General features: G+C 36.4%; 1 protein-coding gene across 1 annotated transcript; it reads left to right on the top strand.

Annotated features, from left to right (window-relative positions):
• Nucleotides 1-654: 654 nt before the first annotated feature.
• Nucleotides 655-7336, top strand: LOC111431225. The gene is made up of 5 exons (XM_023067818.1): nt 655-1081; nt 1402-1463; nt 5593-5683; nt 6242-6344; nt 6431-7336. Exons 1-5 carry the CDS (start codon nt 894-896, stop codon nt 7136-7138), a joined length of 1152 nt encoding a protein of 383 aa, XP_022923586.1. The 5' UTR covers nt 655-893; the 3' UTR covers nt 7139-7336.
• Nucleotides 7337-10351: the final 3015 nt, after the last annotated feature.

Genomic DNA, 10351 nt, shown 5'->3' with positions numbered 1-10351 from the left:
TGTTCATTTAACAGTCCGCGACCTAGCTTTGGGTTCTCGTTCGTCAAATTCTTTGACAAATAAATAAAAACTCTGGTGAAGTAAATTGTTGTAATGATCAACTTCCTACGTTTGTTTGTAAGCTTTGTCAAGGTTTTAAAACAGTCCGAGCTAGCCGATATTTTCCTATAAGTTTTTAAAACAACCCAAACCCACAACTAATATATATTGTCTTCTTTCGAGTTTTCTTTCAAGGTTTTAAACCGTGTCTGCTAATGAAAGGTTTCCACATCCTTATAAGAAATGCTATCTTAATATAAATTTTCAGCGACCGACTCCAAAGATCACCTCTACCTTTATCGACGACCATTAGAGCACGATTGAGAACGAAACCCGTCAATGTCAACCGAGGAGATTCAAGTTTTTTTTAGAGGTTAGTTAATAGCCAAAAATATATAAAGATTTTGCATAAATATTTTTGTGGCAAAAATTAAATATTAATTAAACCATGGAGGAAGGGAATAAATAAATAAATAAATAAATAAATAAATAAATAAATGGAAATAAAATAAAAGAAAAAGCCCAGCCCAAGGCCCAATTGAGGAAGCCCAAAAGATAAGGGTTGGGCCAGTTTACCATATATTTATTTTTCATTATTCAGAAATGCCACGGAAACCCGTTTAGGGAAGGGGACTGGTGGAGGCTCGCCGTATCTCTTTCTTTACAGCTTTCGCCGTCGCCGTCGCCGATTTCCCGATCTGTTGCCGCCAAACTAAAACACAAATACTCAATTTCCCGCCCTTCAACAATTTTTCAAAAATTCTTCGCCAATTTCCCAATTCTCTTACTCCTTCCCACCTTTTTCCTCTCGGATTTTACGCTTCCGCCTCCAATTTTTCGCCTCGTTTCCCTGCATGGCGGCTCCGTCGCCAACCGTTAGCAACAATAGCTCCGACACCGCCAACACCACTGCCAGCGCAGTCACGGTTAACGCCGCTGTTTCCTCCAACCATTTGGCCAACCGTACCGCAACGCCGCCGAAGACCCTTCGCGGACTCAACAAACCCAAGTGTAGGGTTTGTGGCAATGTTGCTCGTTCCAGGTTTAATAATCTCTTCTCCTGCTGCTTCCTCTCCTTTTGACTTGATTTTTTTTATTTTTGGTGCGCTTGAAACCCTAGATTTGTTTTGTTTGTGGTGAAGGTAGCGTTCTTCTGTCAAATATTGTTTTTTGTAGATTGATTTTTTGCTAATATGTATAATATGGCACTTGGAAAGTGTTTTTTTGCTACTTATCTTCATAATTAGATCAGATATATTATTTGGTCCCGTTTTAAGCTGATTAGCTGATTTTGATATTTTCTTTGCAAGCCCTTGTTTAGAATCTTCGACAATCTTATCCTAAACTGAAACGTGCGCGCAGGTGTCCTTATGAATCATGCAAGAGCTGTTGTGCGAGAAATCAAAACCCGTGCCATATCCACGGTAAGAAAGTGTTATCTCTATTGGCTGTACTGTTATAGTTAATTTTTATTTGCCATGGCATGTCCATTATCCAACCCTCGTAGCCTCATACAATACAATTATGGCCTGGTGCCCTCCTTGGGTACACCGGAGCTGAACAAGGAACTAGTGATTCTCAGAAAACAACCCTTGTAGCCTATGATTCTTTTCTTAAAATTCTTTTTATTTTATTTTATTATTACTATTATTATAAGAAACAAGAATATATGTGTTGCTAGCAAGAAGATCATACAAAAAAGGGGGAGATGAGATATCCCCAAAAGGCTAAAGGGTTAAAAGAAGACTCTCAGGGTAGTAATTACAAAATAAAGTTAGCAAGAGAATACCAGATGGAGGCAAAGAATTTAATAGACTCCCGCAGATCATCAATACTAGTTCTTTTTTCTATGAAGACCCTCTGGTTACTCTCAAGCCAAAGTTTCCACAATGTTGCCGAAATAGCATTAAACCACAAAATACGACCTTTGTCCTTGAAGGAAGATCCAAAAATAAGTTGGAAAAGAGCCTCATAGTTTATTGTAGGGAAGCACCAACTAATACCAAATTGTCCATAAGGAACAATCCCAAAAGCACAAAAAGAAGAGGTCACTTTGACTTTCTTCATTCAATCTAGTCATATCGAAAAAGGCGCTGAGACTAGATAAAAATAGAAACAATTCATGTTGCATAGTTTATTTATTTATTTTTTATTGAAAACAGAAACAATTCATTGATATGATGAGATAGATTGAACCTAGAAACAATTCATTGGTATGATGAGAAGGATACAAAATAAGATCCTATTGATAAATAAATTACAAAAAGAAAAAAAGAAACCTCTATCGATAACCAAGGGTAGATAAACTATTATACAGAAAGAGGAGACAATTTGCTGCATGAGATAGCCAAAAGAGACGTGTATTCAATAGACCATTTGATGTAGCGATTCTTGTCTTAGCAACGTTCCAATCCTAAGTTCCAAAAGGACTGGACATGACTAAATTGAACGGTCTTTAATCTTTTTATACTTCTTAAGAAGCCCTCAATATTGCATTTAGCCATTAAAAACATTGAGTACATTGTAAGATGACTATAATTTTTAGAGGGGTTGAGAGTCCTGGAGAGAATATTTGGTTCCTTGTCTCTCTTTGACTTTGGTGTACAGGGATTTTTGTAAGTTCTCTTTAGGTCGTATTTTGATAGATTAAAGCCATTTTTGTTTTAGTTTGACTTCTTTTGCTGGACTATTTTTTGAAAGTGTGATTTCTTATAAAAAGAAACTGACAAACTTTTTGCATGCTTAGAGGCAATACTTGCTTGATGTAAAATTGGAGAAGTATAATTATATGTTTTAACTGGGAAATAAGAATCTGTGATAAATAAATTTTTATATTTCTATTCCATATATTTACTTTGGTGCACTTTTGAATCTTCAAGCGATGAACTGAGAAAAAGAGTGGATATTATAGTCCAAAGTACTAAAAAATGAATAAAATCTCCTTTTTCTTCTTCTTTATTGCCAAATCCTAAAGTGCAACAGGTGACCAAAGAGAGACCAAGTCAATTGAAGGAGTGATGGTGCTGGCCATTTTATCTTTTCAAGTTTTTGTTGTTGCCACCTTTGGCTTGACCTTTTTTGTACTTTCATTTCTTAGTGATAACAGGTTTCGCATTTAAGACCCAAGTGCACCTAGTGCGTCCTGTTTTGCTCGTCTTTGTAGACAGTTACCTAAGCTTGCCTTGAAAACATTCAAAGCAACCTAATGATATAATCAATTGGGTGGGGAGATATAGGCGTGCTCTCTTTCTCTCTCGTGAAAAAAAAAAAAAAAATATCAATGTGCGCTACAAGGAAAAAAAAAAAAGATAGAGAGAACTCTACAAAGACAACTAATGAAACTAAATTACCAAGAAGGGCTCCAATTGTTTAGAATTGGTGATAATGCATGACCCATGAACTCCTTAGTTATTGAGGCCTGAAGAGAGGTGTCAAACTTAGCCAAGACCTGCCACTCTTCCATGGACTTTGAACCCCTCGAATTCTCATATTTCATATTGAACTTGCAAATTGATATCTTTATATGGTTTGCAGTCTCAAAGGTTCCATGTTTAAATCTTCGAGTGAGTTCAGTATGAAAAATCTCTTGATGTCAGAGCACCCTTACATTACATTAGGGGCACTAGTGAGGTCCTAGAAACAAAATAAGGCCTAAAGAAAAATTACAAATGTCTTACCAACCGAAAACCAAAGAGAAGTATGAAATCTAATAAGGGACCACAACTCCCCTACAAGTTTTTTAACCCTTCTAAAATTCTATTGCTCTTTTCCCCCAAAGCCCCCACAGAATAGCACAAAGATAAGCAAACCAAAGCCTATTGCCTTTATCACTAAAAGGGGAGAAGGAAGACACTCCTCAAGTAAATCTCTACTGCTCTTAGGCTACACCAAACTAAGAGAGAGTCTCAAAGAAATAACTCCATCAATCTAGTGAACTGACAAGAGCAAAGGAGATGGTTCAAGTCCTTGACTGCTTCCCTGCAAATTATACAATATTGGGTCCAAATTAACTTGGGTGAGAAACTTTGAACGCGATCCAAAATATTCATCCCATCGAGAAGAGCCTGCCACACATAAAATTTGACCTTTGGAATTTTAATCTTCCAAAGCTAAGAAAACATGGGAGGACTCCAAGACACCAAAAGACTGATAGGAGAACCTGTTCAAAGGACTAGGACTCAAGACCCGGTAGTCGTCTTTCCACCCGAGAGGAAAATCACCATTTAAAGCAGGGGGGGGATCGCATCGTGAGCCTCTCTGTCAGAAAGGGGTCGACTGAGACCAAGAGAAACAGAGGAAGAGTTTCAAAAAGAGGGAAGTATGGAGGCCACAAAGGAGGATGTTGAGTTGGATAAATGATTAAGGCAAGGAAACAAGGTGCAAAGAGGGCTATCCCTCAATCAAATATCTTCCGAGAAATAAGTACTTATCTGGTGCCTACAAAACAAAAAAATTGGGAAAAGAAATGGACTCCATGATGGATACCCTTCCAAGGATGTTTGGTAGTACCTCCTCACACCCCTTTTGAAGACCAACCAAATGGGTGAGGGCCATATACTCTCAGTAACCTTATGCCACAAACGGTTAGACTCGCAAGAAAAATGCACATCCACTTAGCCAACAAGGCATTGTTACACATCCTAGATTCCCTATACCCAGGTCCCCAAGCTCCACTAGATTATCCACAACCTCCTAACTAACCAAGTGCATGCTCTTCCCTTCCTCCACCCCTTCCCATAAAAAATTACACAAGCTCTCCAGGTTACTGCAAGCGTTCACACATCATAAACAGAGATAAGCAGTAACCTGGAGTACCACTGAGGATTGGCTGAATCAGAGCGAGTCTCCCTCCCTCCCTTTGTCTTGGGGTTATGACAAAGGAGTAGATCCAAGTAAGAGGAAGGGAATGATCCCACCCAACGCCTATCTTGTTAGCTAGGGTCGCACTGGACACCGATTATTGAACATTTGTTCTTGTTGATATATAACTGTTTCAATTTTATCAATTTGAACTCCATATTTAGACAATGTTTCAATTTTTATCAAATTCAATTTTCACCAGACTCACCCACTAATTTAAAAAAAAAAAAAAAAAAACCCAGTACAAAAATATCAACAAAAATCAAACATCATACTATTATGCTCAATTAATGTACAAGATTGACCGTTGAACAAATCTCCCAAAAGTCTCAAATTTCAACAAAAATCCAATTTTTATGTTGTTTTCTTTAATTATGTTTTATAATTCAGTAAATGCACATTCAAATATATTTTAAATTTTTTTAAAAGAAAAGTCAACTAGAAGGTAACAATTGTAACATTCGTTAAAGTTTAAGGTACAATTTAAAGAAATTGAATGTTTAGGGTAAAAATTGGTATAACACGTCTAGAGGTAAAAAAAACTTCTCCGTAAATTTTATCTTATGTTTATATTTGTCGTTGACCTGTCTGCACTTTTTCCTGGTAGCTTGCTGTGAGGTTGTGAAGGACTTGTGATTTTGTCAGTTTGAAGGTTTGGTTTGTGATTTTGATATTGTTGATTTTATCTTGCAGTATTAAAAGCAAACGCGACTTTTACGGACAAGACGCCTTCTTCGAGCTCTCCTCTATTTGACAAGCAATCCGCAGATCCATCATCATCTGGGTAAGTATGTGAGTTCTAGACTCCATATGATTTTACTTTACACCTATATTTATTTAGTTCCGACTACCAAGAGATAATTATATTCAGGTTATTGGTTTCTTGCACCAATCTTGCGTCTCTTATATTATTTATATACGTGAAATCTGTCGGTCATATTCTTCAATGGTATATTTGTTAATGTTTTTGGTTGAAGGTTGGAAGTTATTGATTTTAGCCTCAAGTATTCTCATCTGAGAATTGAACATTAGGCTCTTCAATGAATCAATACATCATTGGTTTAAGATTAAGGAAATTTCCGTGACTCTTTCTAACGTTTTGTGAACTCCTTTAAAGTTCATTTGATACTTCTCTTCCCCTGAAGATGATCAGATTATTTCTCTGGGATCCAACCCCCGCTACAGCCAACAGTTCAACATGTACTAATCCATCATAATAATGCTTAATTAGGCTACTGTTACTGGAGTCTGAATGTCCCAAGTTTCACAGTTCAAAGCTATATTTAGGCTTTTCTTTGGGCTGTGTGTTGAGATTTTCATTTTTGTTGGTTGTGTGCTTCAGGACTTCCCATAGAGTAGCTTCACTTCGACAACTTTCTAGCAACTTTTCCCAGTTCAACAATGTGCAAATCCCTCTCCGTTCACGGAAGCCACTGACTAGAAAGGTGTTCATAATTAGTCAATTTATCTTCTGCTTTGTAGTTTTTGAACACAAGTACACGGCCCTGTTCTAATTCGAAATGGTTTTTAGGATGCCGCTGCAATTAATGAATGGAGATTTTCCAAGTTGAGGGAATTTCGGGAGAGACATATTGAAGCAGAAAATGAAGCTTTTGATCGATACATGAAGAATGTTGATCTATTGGAGGAGGTATTTTCCATGAAATCTATGGTTGATGGGTCTCTCAAGGACGGACCCTCAAACTTTTCTACAGAAGGCACTGAGGAAGTGATACCTGGATTGAAGTTATCGTTAGGATCAGGATCAGACGACTCTAGAAAGAGGATACGGGAAATTGTTGAAGATGGACTAATGAAACTTCAAAAAGTCGAGGCAACTGATAACGTTGATGAGGTTACTGACCAGGTCGAATCTGGTAAGGTTGCTGACCAGACAAATCGTAACGATGGATGCACAACAGTAAAAGGTTGGCATGCCAAAAGAGCTCGAGCTTTAGGTGACCTCATTGACAAGCTAAACAAAGCCCGGAACGAGGAGGATTTAAAATCTTGCTTGGCAATGAAACATCAGCTATTTAACCAGCACATAACATCCAGTCAAACAGAATCTGAAGAGACCGACGTGCCCAAGGAGCAAGTTATAAAGAAAGATTTAGACTCAAGGAAAGAATTGGGTTATTCATTGCCAAAGTTGATTAATAAAACTATTATTGATCAAGAAACTCTTAACCGAATCGATGCTCACTTTTCTTCCCTTAAGCAGATAGACAATCTGTGATTTGATGCAGATTTTTTTTCCTCTATTGACTTTAGGTCGGGGTCTCCAAACATGATGCTGTTATGTCCTTGTGTAATTTGTTCGCTCAACAGCCATTGATGTTTATATGGCAACAGCATTAAATGTGCATTATCTTTTCACAGATTCCTCACCTCATTTGTCTGTTCCTTCTTATCTGTGATGAAATGATCAGTTAAATCATGAACCTTGAACTGAGATTAGGATTGGGCATTGGGGTGTCATCTTTCTAGCAGCAAGTGATTGAAAATTCAGGGAAAGATCTGGTGGATGCTTGTGAAATGCATGTTGAAAAGGAAAAGTTTCCAACATGGGCTGTCTTTTATTCATTCTTTGTTCTTTATTTTTATTTTGGGCCAGATGGTTGCAATAAATGGGCCTAAAATAGGTTAATCATTGAGCTTTCTTTTCAAAAGCTATAATTGCAGGAAAAAATCAAGCTGCAACATGTGGTCTTCTTCTTGTGCAGGATGTATATAGGAGAGATCTCATATTGGTGGGGAGGAGAATGAAGCAGTAACAGATGCGTTTAAAAACTTTGAGGGAAAGTTCGAAAGGGAAACTCAAAGAGGACAATATCTGCTAGTGGTAGACTTGGGTCATTACAAATGGTATTAGAGTCACACTCCAGGCCGATGTGCGCTCCGAAAGGTGGTGGACATGAGGCGGTGTGGCAAAAAGGACGCTGGACCCTGAATGGTGTGAATTATGAGTTCCCTATGTTCCCACATCGGTTAGGGAGGAGAATAAAACATTTTTTATAAAGACGTGAGTTTCAATCGTATGCCTGAAAGAAAAGGGAATTCGTCAGCTTTCTTTTTTCCCGCTCCCACTATTGGGTGTGTAATGTTTTGCTTCATTCCAATTGCAAAAGACAAAGAATTGAAACGAGGAAGTGTACATAATGGGGACTGCCAAACCCAACCATACATCTCATTCATTATTTATGTTTGAATCAAAGTCATTTGCTTGAGATGGGTTATTTGCACATTCCCGCCACTCAACAACCAACGCCAAAAAGAAAAGAAAAGAAAAGAAAAGGGGAAAACCAAATGGGTTCCATTGGGAACATTGGTCTAATTATGACAAAGAATCCCATCTTAAACCTTTTCCTCTCCTATTATGTGCATTGGGAACATTGCTTTATTCTTTACTCTCGAATGTAACATCTCAAGTCTATCGTTAGCAAATATTATCCGTTTTTGATCTGTTATGTATTGCCATTAACCTCACGATTTTAAAATAATCTGATAGGGAGAGGTTTCCACACGTTTATAAGGAATACATCGCTCCTCTCTTCAACCGTTGTGAGATCTCACACTTGAACTTTAAAACATGTTTAATAAGCTCTTAAACTTTCAATTTTTGTGTCGACAGATATAATCATGTTCGCAAGTCTGAAAGTTCAGAGATTAAATAGATGAATTTCAAATTGCATATTATATTGTATACATAATTACAGGTCCCGACCCATCTCGATCGAAGGACTAAGTTTCACTTTTGATAGTCATATTTCCTGGGAAGAAAAAAAAAAGCTGTGGCTCTGCTCATCTCAAAATCCAACTTTTTCAGAAGTCATTTGGCATTTTGATCAACCCCATTATCATGGCATTATATGATTCTATATTTCTGAGTCATGATTTAGATTCATTACCCAATAAATAAATGAATAAATAAAACCCTTTGAAGAACAAATACATAATTATGTTTGGATTATAGCCTACAATAGATTTTCTTTTAATAATATTGTATCACTTATTATTAATATATAATACTTTTTCAAGAAATATTATCGTAGGTATCTTCGTCCCCCGAACTTTTTTTCATTTCGGACGAGAATACTTCAGATATTTTTTTAATTTTTTCTTTGCGTCAAGTCTACCATAGTAAATGTAGTCTGCTTTGACCTATTACGTATCACTATCAGCTTCACAATTTTAAAATGTGTCTGTTAGGGAGACGTTTCCACACTCTTATAAAGAATATTTCGTTTTCAAATCGATGGTCATAAGACGTTTCCAAACTAGAAGCTCTTCGTTTCTTCAAAGAGAATTTTAACGAAGAATTTAAGATTTCTTTCTTTTTCACCCTGGTCATAATTTTTCTTAATAAAAATTTCAATGATCCTCCTCTCTTCGGATCTTCCCGTTTCGTCTTTTTATTATTTAATACATTCTCGTCCCTTTAGTAAAAAACTATTCATCGACTCAAGGATGCCTGTATAGATTAAAAATTACAATATTTCAATAATAAGTTTCAAAAAACTACAATATTATTAACGAAAAAAAAGCCAACAAGTAATGCATAAACAATCCCACATTAAATATATGTTTGTATATTACCTAAAATTCAAAAATTTTTATTGGGAAAGTAGCTTTTTTGAAATTTGTAAATATAATATAGTTTGTGTATGATTGTGTGATTGTATTATTAGGGTTGCTTATACTTAATTCATTCCATTCATAGCCCACAAATGGGTTACAATTCCAAGAAACCCATTATTGTTTACGTTGACATTGTTCAAAATTTCATGAAAAAAAAGCCTTAGCTTCGATTAGGGTTTGGTTCTTCCTCATTAATTACTCTCAAACAAGGGTGGAAAGGCTACTTCGATGCCTATGAACAACATAATTTAGATAACAATCCAAGTTTATCGTCAGTAAATATTGTTATTTTTTTAGGCTTTTTTGGACTTTATCTTTTGGGTTTCTTCTCAAAGTTTTTAAAACGCGTTTGTTAGCGATTTTCACACCCTTATAAACAGTGTTTCGTTATCCTCCGCTATCAATATGAGATATCACAAATTTGGTGCTAAGCTTATTGGGAAAATGGATATCAATGTCCATTTCCAAAGAGTATCTATTTCAATGTTAACCATTGGTGTAGGAGGCTTTTGAAATATAGTTTTGTTTAGAAACAAATCATTTTTGGACGAGAGAACTAATTTTAATTATAGTTCTACTCGTTCTCATATATATTTTTGACCAAGAGATTATAGGTTTGAGTTCTTAGTCCCCTGAAATGCATTTATTCTTATAATAATAACCTGTGAGATCTCACATTTGTTGGAGAGGGGAACGAAATATTCCTTATTAGAGTGTGGAAACCTCTTCCTAGCAGACGCGTTTTAAAACCGTAAGACTGACAACAATATGTAACAGGTCAAAGCGGACAATATCTGCTAGTGATGGGCTT

This window comes from Cucurbita moschata, unplaced genomic scaffold, assembly GCF_002738365.1.
Source record: "Cucurbita moschata cultivar Rifu unplaced genomic scaffold, Cmos_1.0 Cmo_Scf00035, whole genome shotgun sequence".
Lineage (NCBI taxonomy): Eukaryota > Viridiplantae > Streptophyta > Magnoliopsida > Cucurbitales > Cucurbitaceae > Cucurbita > Cucurbita moschata.
Note: the sequence above shows the minus strand (reverse complement) of the source record. Positions and strands in the feature narration are given on the sequence as shown.

Excerpts from the sequence above, each read along its gene's own strand:
- LOC111431225 (XM_023067818.1), top strand. The coding sequence starts at position 894 with ATGGCGGCTCCGTCGCCAACCGTTAGCAACAATAGCTCCGACACCGCC. Across the intron at positions 1,082-1,401 it reads GGCAATGTTGCTCGTTCCAG|GTGTCCTTATGAATCATGCA; the intron begins GTTTAATAATCT and ends ACGTGCGCGCAG. Across the intron at positions 5,684-6,241 it reads GCAGATCCATCATCATCTGG|GACTTCCCATAGAGTAGCTT; the intron begins GTAAGTATGTGA and ends TGTGTGCTTCAG.